This window comes from Macaca thibetana, chromosome 15 (genome assembly GCF_024542745.1).
Source record: "Macaca thibetana thibetana isolate TM-01 chromosome 15, ASM2454274v1, whole genome shotgun sequence".
In the NCBI taxonomy this organism is placed as follows: Eukaryota; Metazoa; Chordata; class Mammalia; order Primates; family Cercopithecidae; genus Macaca; species Macaca thibetana.
This window is the reverse complement of record NC_065592.1, coordinates 3,323,623-3,343,631: the sequence shown is the minus strand read 5'-3', so window position 1 is coordinate 3,343,631 and position 20,009 is coordinate 3,323,623. Positions and strand designations below refer to the sequence as shown.

Below are 20,009 nucleotides of genomic sequence, written 5' to 3'. Positions count from 1 at the left end.
CCTGGACAACAGAGAGAGACTCTGTCTCAAAACAAAAACAAAAACAAAAAACTACCTGAGACTAGGTAATTTATGAAGAAAAGAGGTTTAATCGACACAGTTCTGCAGGCTGTTCAGGAGGCATGGCTGAGGAGGCCTCAGGAAACTTACAATCATGGTGGAAGGCAAAGAGGAAGCCAGCACTGTTTTCACATGGCCAGAGCAGGAGAGAGAGAGTGTGAAGGGGGAAGTCCATCCCTGTGATTCAATCACCTCCCACCAGGCCACGCCTTCAACATGTGGGGATTGCAATTTGACACGAAATTCGGGTGGCGACATAGAACCAAACCATATCATTCCAGCACTGGCCCCTCCCAAATCTCATGTTCTTCTCACATTTCAAAACACAATCATGCCTTCTCAACAGTCCTCCAAGTCTTAACCCATTTCAGCATTAACTCAAAAGTCCAAGTCCAAAGTTTCATCTAAGACAAGACAAGTCCCTTCTGCCTATGAGCCTGTAAAATAAAAAACAAGTTACTTACTTCCAAGATACAATGGGGGTACAGGCATTGGGTAAATGCTCCCATTCCAAAAGGGAAAAATTGGCCAAAACAAAGGGGCTACAGGCCCCATACAAGTCCTGAACACAGCAGGGCAGTCATTAAACATTTTTTTTTTGTTTTGTTTTAGATGAAGTCTCACTCTTGTCCCCCAGGCTGGAGTGCAATGGCATGATCTCGGCTCACTGCAACCTCTGTCTCCCAGGTTCAAGTTATTCTCTTGCCTCAGCCTCCTGAGTAGCTGGGATTACAGGCACCTTCCACCACACCTAGCTAATTTTTGTAGTTTTAGTAGAGATGGGGTTTCACCACGTTGGCTAGGCTGGTCTCAAACTCCTGACCTCAAGTGATCTGAAGCAGTCATTGAATCTTGAAGCTCCAAAATAATCTCCTTTAACTCCATGTCTCACATCCAGGCCATACTGACTCAAGGGGTGTGCTCCCAAGGCCTTGGGCAGCTACACCCCTCTGGCTCTGCAGGATACAGCCCCCACAGCTGCTTTCACAAGTTGGCATTGAGTACCTGTGGCTTCTCCAGGCACACAGTACAAGATGTCAGTGGATCTACCATTCTGGGGTCTGGAGGACTGTGGCCCTCTTCTCATTGCTCCACTAGGCAGTGTCCCAGTGGGGACTTTGTATGGGGGCTCCAACCCCACATTTTCCCTCTGAACTGCTCTAGTAGAGATTCTCCATGAGGGCTCACCCCCTGCAGCAGACTTCTGTCTGGACATCCAGGCATTTCCATACATCCTCTGAAACCTACGTGGAGGCTCCCAAACCTTAACACTTGCTTTCTGTGCATCTGTGAGCCCAACAGCCCATGGAAACTGCCAAGGCTTGGGGCTTGCACCCTCTGAAGCAAAGGTCTGAGGTGTGCCTTGGCCCCTTTTAGCCATGGCTGGAGCTCAAATGGTTGGGATGCAGGGTGCCATGTCTGAAGGCTGTACAAAGCAGCAGGGCCCTGGACCTGGCCCATGAAACCATTTTTCCCTCCCAGGCCTCCAGGCCTGTGATGGGAGGCGCTGCTGTGAACGTCTCTGAAATGCCCTGGAGACATTTTCCCCATTGTCTTCCCCTTTGGCTTTTCTTTGTTTATGCAAATTTCCACAGCCTTGAATTCCTCCCTAGGAAATGGGTTTTACTTTTCATTTGCATAGTCAGACTGCAAAATTTTCAAACTTTTATGCTCTGCTTTACTTTTAAACATAAGTTCCAATTTCAGGTCATTTCCTTTTGTATGCAAATAAGCATAAGCTTTTAGAAGCAGCCAGGCCACATCTTGAATGCTTTGCTGCCCAGACAGTTCTTCCACTGGATACCCTAAATCATCTCTCTCAAATTCAAAGTTCCACAGATCCCTAGAGCAGGGACACAGTGCTGCCTGTCTCTTTGCTGAAGCATAGCAAGAGCAACCTTTACTCCCATTCCTGATAAGTTCCTCATCTCCATTTGAGATCACCTCAGCCTGGACTTCACTGTCCACATCACTATCAGCATTTTGGTTACAATCATTCAACGAGTCTCTAGGAAGTTCCAGACTTTCCCTCATCTTCCTGTCTTCTTCTGAGCCCTTCAAACTGTCCCACCTTCTGTCCATTACCCAGTTCCCACGCTGCTTCCACAGTCTCAGGTACCTTTAGAACAGTGCCTCTCTCACAATACCAACTTTCTCTATTAGTCTCTTTTCACACAGCTATAAAGAACTACCTGAGGATGGGGTAATTTATGAAAAAAAGAGGTTTAATTGGCTCCCAGTCCCACAAGCTGTACAGGAGGTATGGCTGAGGAGGCCTCGGGATATCACGGCAAAAGGCAAAGGGGAAGCAGGCTCTTTCTTCACATGGCCAGAGCAGGAAAGAGAGACAGCGAAGGGGGAAGTCCATCCCATGATTCAATCACCTCCTACCAGGCCCCTCCTTCCTGCGGGGATTACAATTCGACCTGAGATTTCAGTGGGGACACAGAGCCAAACCATACCAGGGAGCAAAGAAGTGCATGTTTCCTTTAAAACGCAGCCTTCCGGCCGGGCACAGTGGCTCACACCTGTCATTCCAGCACTTTGGGAGGCTGAGACAGGTGGATCATGAGGTCAGGAGATCGAGACCATCCTGGCTAACATGGTGAAACACCGTCTCTACTAAAAATACAAAAAAATTAGCCGGGTGTGGTGGCGGAAGCCTGTAGTCCCAGCTACTCCGGAGGCTGAGGCAGGAGAATGGTGTGAACCCAGGAGGTGGAGCTTGCAGTGAGCCGAGATTGCGCCACTGCACTCCAGCCTGGGTGACAGAGTGAGACTCCGTCTCAAAAAAACAAAAACAAAAACAAAAACAAACAAAAAAAACAGCCCTCCCTGCTACAGATTGTGGCCAATGGAATTTTCTTCTCTAAAAATTTGCCTGCTGCAACCTCCACCTCCCAGGTTCAAGAGATTTTCCTGCCTCAGCCTCCTGAGCAGATGGGACTACAGGCTCCTGTCACCACACCCAGCTAATTTTTGTATTTTTAGTAGAGACAGGGTGTCACCATGTTGGCCAGGCTGGTCTCAAACTCCTGACCTCAGGTGATCCACCCGCCTCGGCCTCCCAAAGGGCTAGGATTACAGACGTGAGCCACCGCACCCAGCAAAAAAGCTATTTTCATGTGTATATAAAAAAAATGTAACTAAGTGGTGCACCTGTAGTCCTAGTAACTTGGGAGGCTGAGGCAGGAGGATTGTTTGAGCCCACGAATTCAAGTTCAACCTGGGCAACATAGTGAGACCCCTGTCTCTAAAAAAATAATAAGTGACACCGATAAATAAAACATGTTTGTTCTTCCTAACCTGGCCTTGAGGTGAAAAAAATGTTGCTCCCCATGAAGCCGGATGGAAGAATGGAGATTGGGGAGGCCCAGGCCACCCCCAACCTGCTGACCACAGCTGTGGCCCCAGTCCTGGGGTTCTCTGCCTTGGTTTCCCCACTTGAGAAGCTTAGAGGCTGCCCCGGCTCAGCTGTGACCAAAAGGATGGTGTCCCCCATCAGCAGGCTATGCCCCCGCCTGGGTCTTCTCTGCGTCTCTCCCCTCAGCTGCTCTCCACCCCTACCCGGGGCCGCTCTCCCCTTGCCCTGCAGGGCCAGGGCTCTCTCGGGGATGGGCCTTCTTGCAGCTGCCGGGTCCCAGCAGGGGTTCCCTGCCCAGGAGGGGCCATTCCACGGGAGGCGTCAGTGGTGGAAAGGCCATTTCTTGGACTCCGGGCTCCAAGGAGCTGGGGCTCATGCTGCGTGTGTGGGTGGGAAGGCTGCCTCCAAAGGCCGTGTCAACCGAGAGAGACGCTTGTGGGTCCTGCCTTCTCCAGGGAGCCTCTTGAGGACACAGGCCGAGTCTGCCTCACCCTGGGGCCTGGCTGGGACTGCCGTGTGCAGCAGTGTGACAGGCTGGTGGGTCCCTTTTGGGGAGATGGACCTGGGCTCCTCCCCTCTGCCTGATGAGGGAGCTCCACACCTGAGGTCTGTCCTTCAGGCTCTGGGGCGGTTCGGTCAGGAGGCTGTGGGCTGTGGGGGAGGAAGGGTCCAGAAATACAATCCCATCACCGCTAAGTCTGCTGGGCCTGCCGCAGACGGGGCCACCCTGCCACCCGCGGATCCCCCTGGCACAGCCCTGCTAGGATCCTTTCTAAGAGGATGAAAGGGGGTCTCAGAGGGTGTGGCCACTGGCCAAGGCCCACGAGAGAGGACGCTGGACCATCCCAGCTCCTTTGAACTGGACGCTCTGGGGCCACCTCCCTGTTAGGAATGAAAATGCTGCCCTTCGCGGTGGCTCAAGCCTGTAATCCCAGCACTTTGGGAGGCCAAGACGGGCGGATCAGAAGGTCAGGAGATCAAGACCATCCTGGCTAACACGTTGAAACCTCGTCTCTACTAAAAAAATATGAAAAAACTAGCCGGGCGTGGTGGCGGGAGCCTGTAGTCCCAGCTACTCGGGAGGCTGAGGCAGGAGAATGGCGTGAACCCAGGAGGCGGAGCTTGCAGTGAGCTGAGATCCGGCCACTGCACTCCAGCCTGGGCGACAGAGAGAGACTCCGTCTCAAAAAAAAAAAAAAAAAAAAAGAAAAAATAAAAAAGAAAATGCCCCCCCTTTGTGTGACAGGATGAGCCAACTGCTTCCGCCACGGGCTCAGGCACAGCGTTTAGGGGATTCGCACGCATCTGCGTGGGGCTCGGTTTCTCACAGTGGACTCCCAGTTGCTGGGTTAGGAAACTGAGTCTGTGCAGGACAAGCTCTGCGGGACGGTGCCCTGGCCGGGATCCAGGCGGCTGGCTGTCCACCACCCTCCCCAACCCTCTGTTTGCTTGCCAGAATGTGGCCCTTCCTGGGGGAGCCAGTGACTGCCCAGCCCAAGAGCCTGGAGCTCCGGCCCTCGCAGGGCAGCTCACACTCTGGCAGGCTCCGAGGAGCTTTTTGGCGACCTGGTCACTCATCCATCCAGGTTCAAGTTAACATTGGTGACAATTCACCGTCATTCTGTGTCTCATTTGCAAGCTGAAGATCACGCTACTGTCTTTGCCTCCAGTCATAATGCACTCCGAGCTGGGTGCGGTGGCTCACGCCTGAAATCCCAGCACTTTGGGAGGCAGAGGCATGCGGATCACTTGAGGTCAGGAGTTTGAGACCAGTTTGGCCAACATGGTGAAACTCCATCTCTACTAAAAATACAAAAAACTAGCCAGGCTTGGTGGTGTGCGCCTGTAATCCCAGCTACTTGGGAGGCTGAGCCAGGAGAATCACTTGAGCCGAGGAGGTGGAGGTTGCAGTGAACCAAGATCATGCCACTGTACTCCAGCCTGGGCAACAAGAGTGAAATTCCGTCTCAAAAAAAAAAAAAAAAAGAAAAGAAAAGAAAAGAAAAAGAAAACAAAGCACTCCCGTAGAGAGAATCTGGCGGGTTCTGCTGCTGTCCTGAGTCACGCTGAGAATGCAAGGGTGTAGGTGTCAGCCCCAGGGGATGCTGGGCCTGACGCAGGCTGGCTTCCAAGGAGCCTCGTCCATGAGGATTCAAGACAGCAAACATTGATTTCATATTCTTTTTTTTTTTTTTTCTGAGACGAAGTCTCACTCTGTCGCCCAGGCTGGAGTGCAGTGGCGCGATCTCCGCTCACTGCAAGCTCCGCCTCCCGGGTTCACGCCATTCTCCTGCCTCAGCCTCCCGAGTAGCTGGGACTACAGGCGCCCGCCACCACGCCCGGCTAATATTTTGTATTTTTAGTAGAGACGGGGTTTCACCGTGTTAGCCAGGATGGTCCCAGTCTCCTGACCTCGTGATCCGTCTGCCTCAGCCTCCCAAAGTGCTGGGATTAGAGGCGTCAGCCACCGCGCCCGGCCTGATTTCATATTCTAAGGAAAAGGCAGTGCAGCTCCTTTGGGAAGCTCGGCCTCCCGGCCTGCTATGCCTCAGCCCGACCCCAGACACAGCCAACAGGGCTGACGTCCTCGGGAAGACGCTGTGACCTCAGACAGGCCTCGGGTTTCACCTGAATCCCAGGGGCTGGGACCTGCCCTTGTTTAGTTTCCACGTGGAAACCAATTTGGGACGTTTGTGACCCAGAGCAACCCTTTCAGTGGTCTTGTCCTTTCCTTGGAGAAGGGGCTGGGACCAAGAAGGCTGGACTCGCGAGGCGTCCCAGGGTGCAGCCGGGGCCTCGTGTTTCTCCGTGCGTTTTCCAGAAAGCCTCCGTCCCTGCCTCAATCATGGTTTGGCTCTGTCGCTATTCCGGGTTGCACCGCTGTCATATTTGAGCAGAGCTTTTGCCCCGACCAGGGATGAGAACGTTGTCTGCCAGCCTCCTCTGTAGCCTGAGAGGTCACGGGCAGGCAGAGGGGGAAGGTGGAGTCCTCCAGCCAGGGGAAGCGCCAGGCCAGGCAGCCTCTGCTGTGTAATCTGACAGGCGTAAGGCCGTTCATTATGTGGTTTCACCTGCCGTGGCCACCGCCAGCAAGTGTGTGCGGTGGCCGGTGCCTGGCGAGCCTCGGGGAAGCTGCCGAGTCCCTCACTTCCCCCAGTCAATCCCCGCAGCCTTGCGCAAAGCTTGGTTAATTCAAAAACTGTCTTTGTCTGCATTAAAACACCTTTATCCCTGGTATTAATGTCCTGGCCAGAACAAATTACCATAAATTTGGTGGCTTCAAACCGCAGAAATGTGTGCTGTCTCAGTTCCGAAGGCCAGAAATCCAAAATCTGGGTGTCACAGAACCAGCCCCACTCCCAAGGCTCTAGGGAGGATCCCTTCCTCCTCCTCCAGCTTCTGCTGGGCGTGGGCAACCCCTGTGCTTCCTGGCTTGGGGCTGCACATCTCCAGCCTCTGCCTGTCTCCACAGCGCCTTCTCCCCAAACCTCCCTCTCCTGCTAAGGGTCCCAGTCACTGGATTAGGGCAGGCCCCATTCCAGCGTGGCCCTGTCTTAAGTCGACGACATCTGACATCTGCAAAGACCCATCTCTCCAAAACAAGTCCCGCTCACAGGTTCTGGGGGGATCCAGCGTGTCTTTTGGGGGAACCCATAGCCCCCCATGAGTGACGAGTGACAGACCCGGAGCCCATTCCTGGGGGTGGAGGGAAGCACGGGGGAGAAGGAGAAGGGCGTGGATGGGGCTGGGCTTGCCCCATCGTTGGAGGGACTGGCACACAAGCCTGGCCCAGGCTGGAGGCACCAGCGAGCACTGGCTGTTGTCAATCCTGGGCCCCAGGGTTGGTCCACAGGGCCAGGACGGCCGGGGTCAGGGTGTGATCAGAGTCACTTGGCTGAAATGTTCTTCCCCAGATGCCTGCATGCAGGGGGCTCACTGTTCACATCTCCCTCCTTCCACAAGGGCCTCCGTCCTGGCCACCGTCCCCCAGAGCCTGCGCTGCAGGGAAGGGGCTCCGTGAATACACTCTCAGTCCAGGGGAGGCCCTCCTACCCCTACCAGGCGCACATCCTGCTGCCGTTTGGATCTTGTCAAAACCTAAGTCAGTCATCTGTGCCCAGCGTGAGGGCGGCTGGGTCTGCAGTCCAGGCTCAGTCAATGGGAGAGGCAGGGCCCAGGGGGCCTCTTCTCACAGCACCAGGTCTGTCCCTGCCGACCAACAGGCAGACAGATGACAGACAGACGACAGAGAGGCCGGTGCGGCCTGTCCAGAGCTGCTGCGCTCAGCACACCTCAGTCAGGGTCCCCGGGCCCCGTCGGTCCTCCGCAGCAGCCTTGGAAGAACGGGGCCCCACACAGCCCTCTCCCCAGCCGTTCTCTTTCTGGCTCACAGAGCTCCCAGGCTCTAGGGGCCGCAGCTGGGGGGTGCTCCATGCAGTCGGCATCTGCGTTCCTTCACTCTTCTTCCCTTGAATGAATTCCAAGCCCCACTGTTCTAAGGAGGACCAGACGTTACTTCAACCGCACTCAGGACCCCCAGCTTTGGGGAAAGGAGGATAGACCCCCCCATGAGTGAGGGCTGCCGGCAGGGTGGGGAGAGAGGTGGCTGGTGTCAGATTCATTGCAGTGGCCCACCTCCCCCCGCCACCCCCCCAAGAGGGGCTCCCAGGAACGGAGGGACTCTCCAGCCAGCCCCACGTCACCAAGGAGCAGTGGCAGAAGTGAGCCTCCCAACACGGACACTCATCCTCGCCAGAAGAGTCCTGGGCTCATCACCCCTTCCCAGCCCGGACCTCAGTCGATGGCAACCCAAGAGTGAAGAAACCAAGACATTCTCTGAGGCCCTCCCAGAGACCCTTCAAGACCGAAAGGCTGGCCGGGTGCGGTGGCTCACGCCTGTAGTCCCAACACTTCGGGAGGCCGAGGCGGGCAGATCACCCGAGGTCAGGAGTTCGAGACCAGCCTGACCAATATGGTGAAACCCTATCTCTACTAAAAATACAAAAATTAACTGGCGTGGTGGCGCACACCTGTAATCCCAGCTATTTGGAGGCTGAGACAGGAGAATCGCTTGAACCTGGGAGGTGGAGGTTGCAGTGAGCCGAGATCATGCCATTGCACTCTAACCTGGGCTACAGAGTGAGACTCCATCTGAAAAAAAAAAAAAAAAAAAAAAAAGACCGAAAGGCCACGAGATGCAGCCAGTAGGTGGGTGCTTAGTGTCCCAGATACGTTCGCCACCCCTGGGGCAGGCTCTGAATTTGAGTCCCTGAAGGTGGGTCTGTGCAGCATTCCCAGCAAGGAGGGGAGGGGGCTCCGGGGTCCCCCTGTCTGCTCCACCAACGCAAGCCCCTGGGAACAGGCAATGCCATCCCACGGCAGCCTCTGGCCTTCACTTGCTACACGTGAGTTTATCCCCCTCTCCATCCTAGAGATAGTCGGTCTGATTTATGTTGTGCAAAGGCCCTCAAGTGACTGGCGTATCCCTCGGAGACAGGCTCCTGGAGGCGCTGGGAATCCACACTCCCAGCTGGGGCCACGCAGTCCCAGCCACATTAAACGCTCAGACTTTTCTTGCTGATTTTTGAAAATTATTGCACCAAATGTTTACCAGTGAAATGCTGATCGTGATGATAAGAAGGCTGGGGAGGCCAAGAAAAAAGGGAAGAGAGAGTGCAGCTGCACACCCTTCTCCGGGTCCCAGAAGCACTGCTCTCCTGCGTGTTCAACTGGCATTTGCCACCAACATGCCTGTTTTTATTTAAATGGCCCAGGGCAAGGCTCTGACTAAACTAACATTCCCACGCCAACACTCAGCAGCGCCTCTGGTTTTTGGCAATTTTTTTCCTTAGCTGTCAAAGTAAAAATATAGAAGAGTCCTGGTCTTACTTAAGGCTTAGGGCTTTTTCCCTTCCCCCTGGAGACCCGAAAATAGCTCACAGATGTGCGGTACCTGCTAACGTTCGTGCTCCGTGTTACTTCACGAACAGAACTCCCCGTGCTCTCTGTAACCCAAACCCCGATTTCCAGGCCCGTGTTCATTTGCAGAGGGGTCCGTGGGGGTCTGTGGGGGGAAATGTGGGGGGACGGAAGTTCTCAGCTTGTTTAAATGTGTCTGGAGCAGATGGGAGGAAACTCCGGCCGCCTGAGAAACTCTCGCCTCAGGCAGGAGCTTCTCCATCACCCCAGCAGTGAGGTCAAGGATGGCCCAGGCTCCACTCAGGGGACCAGGCACAGGCTGGGTGGGGTGGGGGGTGTGGTCAAAGTCCTTCGGGGACTCCTGGCTCTGCTGGTGGCTCCGCCGGGACAAACGATTCTGCTTTGGGACACCAACATCGTCCTTCTAAGATTAAAATAAACTTTTTTTTAAAGGGGGGTTTCCAGCTATTTTTACCCCCGGAAAGGAAGAAAGGCAAAGACGGAGGAAGGGAGGAAGATGAAAGGAAGGAAAGAAGAGAGGGACAGAGGGAGGGAAGAAAGAGAAATAAAGCAAAGAGAAAAAGAGGGGGACCGAGAAAGGGGGAAGGAGGAAGGAAGGAAAGGGAGGGGGAGGGGCCACCGGGTCTGGCTTTCCCAGTGACTCAGCCCTCGGAGGCTCCGGGTTTGTACCAGAGCCCAAGGGGTGGAGCCTCGAAGTTTCGTCCCCCGGGGCTCTTACTTTTTGGAGAAAGTTCTGAGGTGAGGGGGGCATGGGCCAGGCAGCGTGGAAGTCTCCCCCACAGGCTCTGCAGGGCTCCCTGGGACTGAGTAATTTGGGATCACGGGGGTCTGGGGGTAGTGAGGGGATATGCGGGGTGCAGATGGACCTGGTGGCCAAGCTCTGCCACCCCACTCAGAGCCTCAGTGCCCCCATCCAAGAACCAGACATCATGACAGCCTCCCTGTCTGGTCCAGCCCTCCACGGGCCCTGCCTGGAGGTTCCAGCCCCGGTGCTAAGCCTCCTCGGTGCCCACCTTCCTGATTTCTCTCCTCCCGGAAGCCCTGATTTGGGCAGGCCTGGCCAACTTCCCAGTGCATGCACCCCCCAAACGGCATGCCAACCAGGGTCCCCAGCCAGGCACTGCCTCTGCCGTCTCCCTGGGACTCCCTGGAAGCCGCAGAAGTGGGCCATTGGCTCCCGAGTGACCCACACCCAGCCCAGGCTCCACCCAGGCCCTGTGGGCTGCTGAGGGGACCTGGGGTCCTGGAAAGGTCTGAGTGGGCTCCCCACTTCTCAGGGCTGGGAGACCATACCCAGACCCATCTACTGTCTTTCCCGTTGAGGTCTGTGCTCTGAGCAGTCTAGGAGCTTCCAGGGACAGGCAGGTGGGTCTGAGCCCTGAGTCACATGCAAAGGACGGGCAGGTGGCCTCCACCTGAGATCTGTGCTGCACCCCCTGGCCCAGCTCTAGAACAATGCCACGTCTGCTCCATGGTCAATCCTACAGCCCTCGCGGCCCACACCAGCTGGGGCCTTCTCCGCTCACCTGCTCAGGAGGTTCAGTGCCTGCCTGGGGACTTGCCCGGGCAACTCACTGCCTCAGCCTCTGTGCAGAGGGGAACAGCAGGGCCTGCCTCTCGGATGCTGACCCTATCCCAGGCCTCAGGGGTAGCAAGGGGGGCAGTTTCTGCGTGGGGACCGCTGGAGACACCGAGCAGACAGGGCCCCGAGCAGAGTCCTGGCCACAGCTGGGGGCCACTGTTCTGGCAACTGGGTCCAGGGAGGGCTCCAGATGCCAACAGGAGGGCCGGTCACAGTGGCTTGCACGGACAGCCAGTTGACTTGGTACCATGCAAGCCGCTGCTGGGCCTGCGCCCACATTCCTTCAGCTTCTTGCAGTCAGGTCAGTCAGCAAATCTTCCGGATCCTCTGGTGTGGGTCCTGGGTCCTGACAGGGACGGTTCTGCCTCATACACAGAGAGTGGGTCAGGAAAGCTTCGTGTTCGGGGGCGCTCAGATGGCCGAGAGCCTCTGGGATGGCTGAGGAGTCTCAGGGACACGTGGGGAAGACACTGCTTCCGCAGAGGACAAGGCCTGCGACAGCAGAGCAGGGAAGTCCACGGCACAGACCGAGAGGTGCAGGGTGTGAGGGACCCCTGTGAGGGCCAGGGTGAGATGCCCAGCACCTGCGGGCACCCCTGGGCCTGGGTGACGGTGGCTGTCTGCATGCAGCAGGGGCAGCAGATTCCAGACCCCAGCCTCCTGGAACAAGGGCCAGCCCAAATCCATCCTAGAGGAAGGACAGCCAGGTGCGTCACAGCAGACCGCCCAGCACAGGTGACCAGGTTGCAAGCCAGACATGAAACCACATCTGAAAAAATGCCCAACCTCGAGGAAGTGTCCCAAGTTCTTTTTTTTTTTTGAGACGGAGTCTCCCTCTGTCGCCCAGGCTGGAGTGCAGTGGCCGGATCTCAGCTCACTGCAAGCTCTGCCTCCCGGGTTTACGCCATTCTCCTGCCTCAGCCTCCCGAGTAGCTGGGACGACAGGCGCCTGCCACCTCGCCCGGCTAGTTTTTTGTATTTTTTTTTTAGTAGAGATGGGGTTTCACTGTGTTAGTCAGGATGGTCTCGATCTCCTGACCTCGTGATCCGCCCGTCTTGGCCTCCCAAAGTGCTGGGATTACAGGCTTGAGCCACTGCGCCTGGCCCCAAGTTCTTTTTAAGTGGATAAAGGCAGATGGGACTTTCAAAATCACTTGGTGCAGCAGAGCCTGAGGCCTGGCAGCCCTCGAAGGCCCCACGGTGCGCCCGATGGTCAGGGGCTGCAGTGGATGGGGACATGGAGGCTGCGTAGGAGGGACCCTGGAGGCCGGACACCCTGGAGGCCTCTGAGCTTGAGCTTCGCATGCAGGTCAGATGTCTTTTACAGTCAGCTTCAAGAGGTGAAGGAGCCCTACCCCTAGGTGGTCTGGAATGTTCCCATAGCTGCCTGGTGGTGGCCCCCACCCAGGACCCGGGAGGGTACCCGCCACGGGAAGTCCCCACACTTAGCCCTGCTTCAGAGCCTCCACGCCCCCTGCTTTCAGTCCCAGGGGCCACTCCAACGTGGCCATGCCAAGCGATGGTCCCTGCTCCAAGTCCAGCCTGCTGCCTTGCACAGTGAACAGACCGTGAGTGTGGGGGAGGGGAGGAGTGTCCCCCAACACCCCCTGGGGGGCCGACTTACCCTACTGGATGACAGCAGCTGAGAACCAAGGCCTGGCTGGGCCTTGAGCTGGCATCCTCATGATGTCTCTGAGCCTCAGCTTTCCTCCTGAAAAATGGGGAGCATCGCGCTCCCTGCCCCCCAGCGCCACAGGGTCATGGGGGCAGCAAGAGGCAAGATGGATTCCTGCAGAAAGGAAAGGGGCCTTGGGCTCAGAACTGGGAGTCTCAGCTCTGGCCGCTCCTTAGAATCAACCGCAGAGCTTTCAACACGGGCAGCCCTCAAATACACCCACCCACCGGGTCACTGCTGACCCCCCACTCAGACCACATCTCTCTGGGGCCGGAGCCAGCCCTGGGGTGTTTTAAGGTCACCTGGGTCTCCGTGCTGCACAGCACCTGGGGCCAAACAGGCGGCAGGAGCTCCGTCGCTGTCCCCGTGTGCTGACCAGCTGTGCTTTTGCCTCTCCACACACTTGGGGTCTGCTCTGCTCTCGAAAGCCCCCACAGCAGCCGCAAAGGAGGGGCCTGGTTGGGCCAATGTCAGCAGGGCCTCCTTAGCCCACCCTGACAATGATACCCCCATTTCTCTGGCAGCAAACAAGGGGGAACTGACCCAGTTCAGTCTCCTGGGGTGCAACGCCTAGGCTGCTCTCCCCTCCGCACCTGCACGTGGCCTCTGAAGAAGAGGGGGCTGCGGGCCACGTCTGCCTCTCCCCTCTGCAAACCCGGCTCTGCGGCCCCATCTCCTCTGCTTCCAGGCTCCTTGGCCAGCTTGGGAACAGCCCCTTCATTCAGGGTACCCCTGCCCTCAGGGGTACCCCGGGAACCTTGTCCCAGCTCCCACCACAAGCTGGGACAGGAAGCCCAAAGTGACTCCCACGGGGGAGGCCTGGCAGCACTGCACCCCAATTCGGCTTCTTGGGGTCCTAGCCCCCACCTTCTGATTGGGTTTCTGGAGTGGCTGGGGTGCCCTGCACACAACCTGCTTTCTTTTGTTTTTCTTTAGCCCCTGCAATGCCCGCTGCCCGGTGCTGCCCCCCTGACCTGCAGGAGAAGGTCTCCAGGCCCCAGGGCAGCAGATACACTCCTGCTCGGTAGGACCCCTGCCTTCCCCCACTGCCCACACCCACTGGCCTGAAAAAGAGGAATGGGGAGCCCGGACAACTTGTGAATGAAGCTTCTCACCTACTTGCCAGGGGCCCACCCCCTTCCCAGGCTGGTGGGGAGGGGAGGCCCATCCCCCTCATCCCTTGCTTCTCCTCAGTACCAGCTGTCCATGGGGTACTCCCGGCTGTGGGTGGTGCAGGCGTTGGGAGCTGGGAGGCTGAGGTCTGTGCTTCCCTCAGGTCTGTGCACCCAGCTGCACCATCTGTAACATGGGCTTATGAATGTGCCTGGCTGCTGGGCGGCTTGACGAGTGGACATCGAATGGGCCACTCTCTTCTCTGCTGGTAGAGGATAGAGGCCCCAGGTGGAGATGCTGTCAGCACAGCTGGGGCAGACCAGGGGAGAACCCCCGTCCAGGGATCCCCTCCCCTCCCAGGCCGCCCCTCCCAGGCCACCCCTTCGAAAAATGTTGAGGACTGGCCCCCGAGCTAGGGCTACATGGGCCATTACTTCTGGCCTGGGGCTCACAGGCAGAGATGCCAACGGAGGCACACAGGCAGTTGCACCCGATCAACACTAGGCCTGAGGCCTTCAGGCCTCCCTGTGCCCCACCCCACCCCCACCCACCGGGAGCAGAGGACGTCGTGGTGGGCAGTGTCCTCAGCCTGGGAGCCGCACAGCCCCGCGCTTCCTTCTATGGAAAATCTGCTCCTCCAGGCTGCCGGGCTGCTGTTACATAAACATCTCTGCTGCCTCCAGACGCCTCCTCTCCTGGGGCGCTGACCCCGAGATGTTACCCCAGGCCTGGAGAAGTGAGGCCAGCTTCTGGGAGGACGCAGGCGAGGGAGGCTCCCAGCAGCAGCTACAGGGGGGGATAGGCCGTCTGCACTGGCTGTTTCCAGAGTGCTCAGCACTTGGCAAGAGGTGTGCCAGGAAAGGCTCGCTGGAGTCAGGTGTGAGATTTGTCCCGCTTTCTGTGCCTCCCTCTGCCACCATGCTCTGCGGTTTCTGCAGCCACTCCCCCAGGCTCCCGAGTCCTAGGTCCCTCCTAGCCTTTCAGTCTCCCTTCAGGGCAGGCATAGCCCTCCTACTCCAGGAGAGCCCCCAGCGCCTTCTGCCATCGCACTCACCACCCTGTGTTGGAGTGGGGAGGGGGCGCTGTTTGTCCCCAGCACGAGGCCGTAAACTTTGCGCAGGGACTATGGCAGGCATTTTGGACTCCTGGCGCTTAACCAGGCTTGGCACAGGGTGCCCGTGCCTGGCATCGTGGTGGAGAAATAAATCAGCCGGAAGGGGCACGTGGGAGGGGCTGCGCCGGCGCCAGCAGCAGATCGGCCCGACCCGTTTGTGCTTTCTGGGGCCACCTTAGGCAGGCGGCGCCCGGGCAGGAGGAGGACGGTGACCGAGGAGCATGTCGACGCGGGTCCCCCCTGGGGCAGCGGGGCGCAATACGTCCGCGAGGCACTGGTCCAGGCTGCTCCCTTGGGGCGCCCTAAACTCCCTGCCCTGAGGCCGCTGCGCCCCCATCCCTCGCGGTCAAGTGCTCAGGCAATCACGGCCAGGGGTGTCTGGCGGCGATCGATCCTCTGGACGCCTAAAGCCGCGGCCACGGGGCCCTGGGGAGGGAGAGAAGCCGCTGGGCTAGGGGCGCACCCACGGCTAGGCCACTTCTCCCAAAGCCCTGCCCCGGGCCCGGGGTCCCCCAACGTGGCCTCAGCTGCTCCCCGCCCGGCCCAGAGCACGGTGGACACAGCTGCCTGCGGCCTCGCCCTCCCTACTCCACCCCGGGCTCCTCCGCTTATTCACATGCAAATTTCCGTCGCCAATTGTCGCCGAGCGCGGCAACGGCCAGAGCCGGATCCTTCCGCAGCTCCGGCTCAAACTTTTGGCCTCTGAAAACTTTCAAACGAGAAGTAGTCCCAGGCGCCCGCTCCCGACCCACGCCGCGCCGCCGGGTCCCTCCTCCCCGGAGAGGCTGGGCTCGGGACGCGCGGCTCAGCTCGGGGAGGCGCAAAGGCGGACCCAGCGCGCGGGAGGAGGCGGCCGCGGAGGGGGCGGGGGGACCGGTGGGGGCGGGGCCGGGCGGGGCGGGGCCGGTGGGGGCGGAGCGCACCTCGACTCTGAGCCTCACTAGTGCCTCGGCCGCGGGAGGGAACGCAGGGGCACGGGGCGCGGGGCGCGGGTGCGAGCGCAGCGAAGGAACGAGCCGGGCGCGGAGACGGGCCCGGGAGCCCGCGAGAGCACAGCGCCAACTGCCAGCCGGGGAAGAGAGGGCGGGACTGTCCGCCGCCGCCCCGGGACCGTCCGCCGCGCGTGTGCGTCCCAGCCCCGCCGGCCAGCGCAGGAGGCCGCCGTCCGGGCGCAGAGGGCAGCCGGGGGGGAGGCATGCCGCCGCTCCTGGCGCCCCTGCTCTGCCTGGCGCTGCTGCCCGCGCTCGCCGCACGAGGTAGGCGCCCACTCACCCGCGAGCCCCCACTTTCCGCGCTCTTTGGAAACGGCAGCGCCCGGCGCACGCGCCCCGTGGCTGGGAGCGGGCGGCGGGGAGGTCGGCGTGGAGAGGGAAAAGCGGGCGGCCCGGGGCGTGGGGTTCTTGGAGTCCCGGGCTGGGGGAGGACCGACCCTCCCCCTCGATCCCCCCGTGGAGGCGGACTCGCGCCGCCCGTGCCTGGAGCCGAGTTTGGAGGCCGGCGTGAGGTGCTGGGGTCCCGGAGGCCCTACCCGGGCCCGCCCTTCACCCGCCGCGCGTGGGGCTTGCCGCCGGTCGGCCGGGCGGGCGGGCTGCCTACTACTTTTCGATTTGAATAGAGTCGGTTTTGGTTTCCTGTTGCTTCTCCGGGCCATTTATCTTCTTTCTTCTTCGCTTCTGGCCCACGCCGGGGCGGATGTTGGGGCGCGGAGTGTGGGCTCCGCGGCGCCGCGTTCGCCTTCACTGACCCGCGCGGCCCGGCTGGGGCCCCGGGCTCCCGGTCGCCCCGCCCGCCGGTGCCCCCCAGCCCAGCTCTCAGTTTGGGGGAGGGGTTTGCGTAAGAAGCCTTCGCGCCGGGGGGCACTGAACTTTTCCTTTTGCTTTGCAGAGTTGAAGTTTGGAGAGCTTGGGGGTGGAGAGCGGGACGCGGGTGGGGGGCTCTTACATCTCTCCTCGCCGCACATCTAGGGGGGTCTCTGGGGAATCGAGTGATTAATCCACTCTTTCTCCGAGAGTTGCAGGCGAGAATTATTTGTTCTCTTCCAGAAAGTGCTGCTCTATGTCACACCACCCTCCCCCGTTTCTCAGCCCCCTAAGATGGGGAGGGAGGGGCTTGAGTAATTGATCCCTTCTCGAGATGGGGTCGAATTCCTTCCGAATGGGGGACCTTCATCCCCCTCCTGTGTGTGTTTGGGGGCTGCCCTGGAGATGCGCGCCCGCGGGAGCAGGTATTGGGTGTCGGCGGAGGCGGGGCCGGGTCTCCGGGGTGCAGTCCTGGTGCCCCTGGAGGCGGCCCCGACTCCACAATGGGCCGCTCTGATTCTGAGGCGGAGGCCGGCGCTTTGTTGGCGGGCGGGGCAGCGGGCGAGCAGCTGTCGCATTTTCCCACGGGCGGGAGCTGAGTGTGGCCACCCCCCCCTTCCCGCCGTCCAGCTCTGCCCCCTTGCAGAACGGGTTTGAACAGAGGCAATCTCGGCGGCTGGATGGGGGGCCCTGCCCTGCCAGCCTCCCCAGTGAGCCTCTGGGTTGGGGGGCAACGCTTGGGAGAGTAGCCCACTTTGTCTCTGCTTTTACCCCACTGCGTCCAGGCGGCACATCAGGCCGCCCCATCCTGCTTCAAGCAGGACGTGTTCCCTGCTGCTCCTCTTCCCCCCATTTCTGACTACAGAACTCTGGGCAGAATGTTGACGCCCTTTGGTTTCATGGTGGGGCTTCCTGTGGTCCCCTGCCCTGGTAACCCATGTCACTGAGTAGAGGCGTCCAGGGTCAGGGAAGGACAGTGCCCCTTGGCTGGGTGCGGGTCCCACCCCCAGGGTAACAAGGGCCTTCGGTGGTGCGGGTGAGACTGACCTCTCTTCTCCTGCCCCTGCCTAGGCCCGCGGTGCTCCCAGCCGGGTGAGACCTGCCTGAATGGCGGGAAGTGTGAAGCGGCCAATGGCACGGAGGCCTGCGTGTGAGTACCACCCCTGCGGGACCTGTTGCTTTGTTGAGGGCAGAGCCCCTGCCTTCTGCAGCCGCGCTGGGGACAGAACCCTGGGGCATTGTCTTCTGGAGATGGCCCAGAGTCTGGGCACGGTCACGTGCTGACTTTTATTGGACAAAGTCTGGCAATTACTTAATCACCAGCAATTATGCTGCGTGTGGAGCTGGTCTGACTGCTGGGGGCTTAGGCACTCCTCTGTGGGCCACCTCAGGCTCCTGGGTTACTAAGTGGGAGTCCCAGGACCCCAATTCTTCTTAAAGTCCCCAAGAAACAGTTGATCTGTCAGGGGAAGCTCTGGACCATTTATTGAGAAGCCCAGACCCCACCACCCTGCCAACTTGGGGCACCTCCTCTGGGCGGGTGATGCCTCCTGGGCAGGTGATGATGCCTCCTGGGCACAGGTGATGCCTCCTCTCCAGGGGTGATGCCTCCTGGGTGGGTGGTGATGCCTCCTCTTGATGGGTGATGCCTCCTCTGTGCACAGGTGATGCCCCCTGGGTGGGTGATACCCTCTATGGGTGGGTGATGCCTTCTGGGCTGGTGGTGATACCTCCTGGGCACAGGTGATGCCTCCTGGGCTGGTGGTGATGCCTCCTCTGGGTGGGTGATGCCCCCTCTGGGCGGGTGATGCCTCTTTGAAGGAAATTGACCCTTCACAATTGGACCCGCCTTTGGGCTCTTGTTTGCCCCAGCTCCCTCCTCCCGGCCTCGGGCTGGGGCTGGGGAAGAGAAGGCGGAACTCATCTTTTGGCGCGGGGTGTGGGGTAATTATTGAGTCTGGTTTCTGTCCTGGCATCTGCAAACTCTGACCTCCAAATCCCGTGGCCCTTTTGGTCTGCCAGGCTCAGATGTAAAATGGGCATGGAGGGGGCTGGGAAGTCGCGGGGAACCGCTCCCTCCTGCCTGCCTGTGAGTGCCAGTCGGCGGTGGGGAACTGTTCTGCTGTGGCCGATGCCCTTCAACTTGAGTCCATCCCTGATGAGAATAATGAGGAGGTGTTTGGTGGCTGGAAAAAGAGTTCCCTCCGCCCCCCAGGAGCTACAGATGAAGAAATGGCTCCCCAGCCAGTCTGCGCGCCCTCATTCCAACTGTAGAAGGTCCCATTCCCTTGACAACCCCAGCCCGGCTCCTGCCTGCGCCGACTGCCCAGCCTGTGGGCAGCAGCCCCCCTCCCTCCCCAGCCCCCACCCTCCCCAAACTGAAGCCAATTAAGCAGGTCCGTGAGCAGTTTAATGGACAAAGCCGGCTGTGTCTTTGTCAGACACTAATGAATGCGCACACTACTTTTTTTTTTTTTTTTTTTTTTTTTTTTTTTGGGGCCCCCTTCTCCCCCTGCAGAAGCCGCACGGACGCTTGATGCCCTAAATCTTGTTTCCTTTCATTCAGAGACCGACAGCTGGGATCCAGGGGAAGTGCAGCAGCTATTGTTGGGGGAGGCGGATTAATGCCGTGTGATTAATTATGCGTGGCTTCCCAGAATGTATAACCCCGTTCCCCGCCACCGCGCTCCCGGCTCGGACTTTGCCTCCACCCATTCAGGTCTCTGGGAGAAGCTTCTTGCTCCTGCAGAGGACTTTGGGAGGGTGGGAGGAATGCCGTGCTGGGAAAATTGGGGGCCTGTTGCTTCTTCTCAGTGGCACTAGGCAGTAGGAACAGCTTGGCCCACAGGGGTCTGGGACTGAGGTCTCCACAGGCCAGAGGGCTGTGCTTTGGGGTACAGATGGCTGCAGCTCCCTGATGTCTGGGCTAAAACCCTGCCACAGGGCCGCAAAACACTGGTGTCATGGGCCCACTCTCCCATTCCCCAAACCTGGGATCCTGGTGAGCTGTTTCCTGCCCAAGGCAGGCCGCTGACCAGGGCTTTGGTGCCTGGCCTTGTCCCCTTCGCTGGGGCCTGGCGCCCCCTCCTTCTTGGCGGGAAGCCTGCTTCAGTTTGGCCTGACAGGCAGCCGAGCTCAGCCCACAGAGACCCCATTGTGCACACCCCACAAGTCCAACGAGAAGATGGGACGGAAGTGCGTCCTCAGGCTCCCGCCTCTGGGCTGCAGGGTTGGAGGCCAGGGCCACAGCCGGGCCCGGCTTGCGGAGGCACAGGTCAGGGCTCACCCAGCAGTTTGGGGAGCATTGCGGCCGCTTCCTCCCTGGCCTTGAGCCCCACCCAACGTACACCCCTCAGGCGCCT

The 20,009-nt window shown here is 59.2% G+C and overlaps 2 protein-coding genes and 1 long non-coding RNA gene across 3 annotated transcripts in view; 2 read left to right on the top strand and 1 right to left on the bottom strand.

The window, feature by feature from the left end:
* DNLZ (DNL-type zinc finger) overlaps positions 1-20,009 on the top strand; it is a 314,112-nt gene that overhangs the window by 96,214 nt on the left and 197,889 nt on the right. The gene's annotated exons all lie outside the window — the stretch shown is intronic.
* LOC126937163 (uncharacterized) lies at positions 11,855-13,996 on the bottom strand. The gene is made up of 3 exons (XR_007719669.1): positions 13,737-13,996; positions 12,571-12,657; positions 11,855-12,243 (listed from the first exon to the last, which is right to left on the bottom strand). It is a non-coding gene; the product is annotated as an uncharacterized LOC126937163 (long non-coding RNA).
* NOTCH1 (notch receptor 1) overlaps positions 16,031-20,009 on the top strand; it is a 54,292-nt gene continuing 50,313 nt past the window's right edge. The window contains exons 1-2 of the mRNA XM_050759665.1: positions 16,031-16,104; positions 17,719-17,797. Coding sequence (XP_050615622.1) covers positions 16,044-16,104; positions 17,719-17,797 — 140 coding nt within the window. The 5' untranslated portion in view covers positions 16,031-16,043. The remainder of the gene's footprint in view (positions 16,105-17,718; positions 17,798-20,009) is intronic.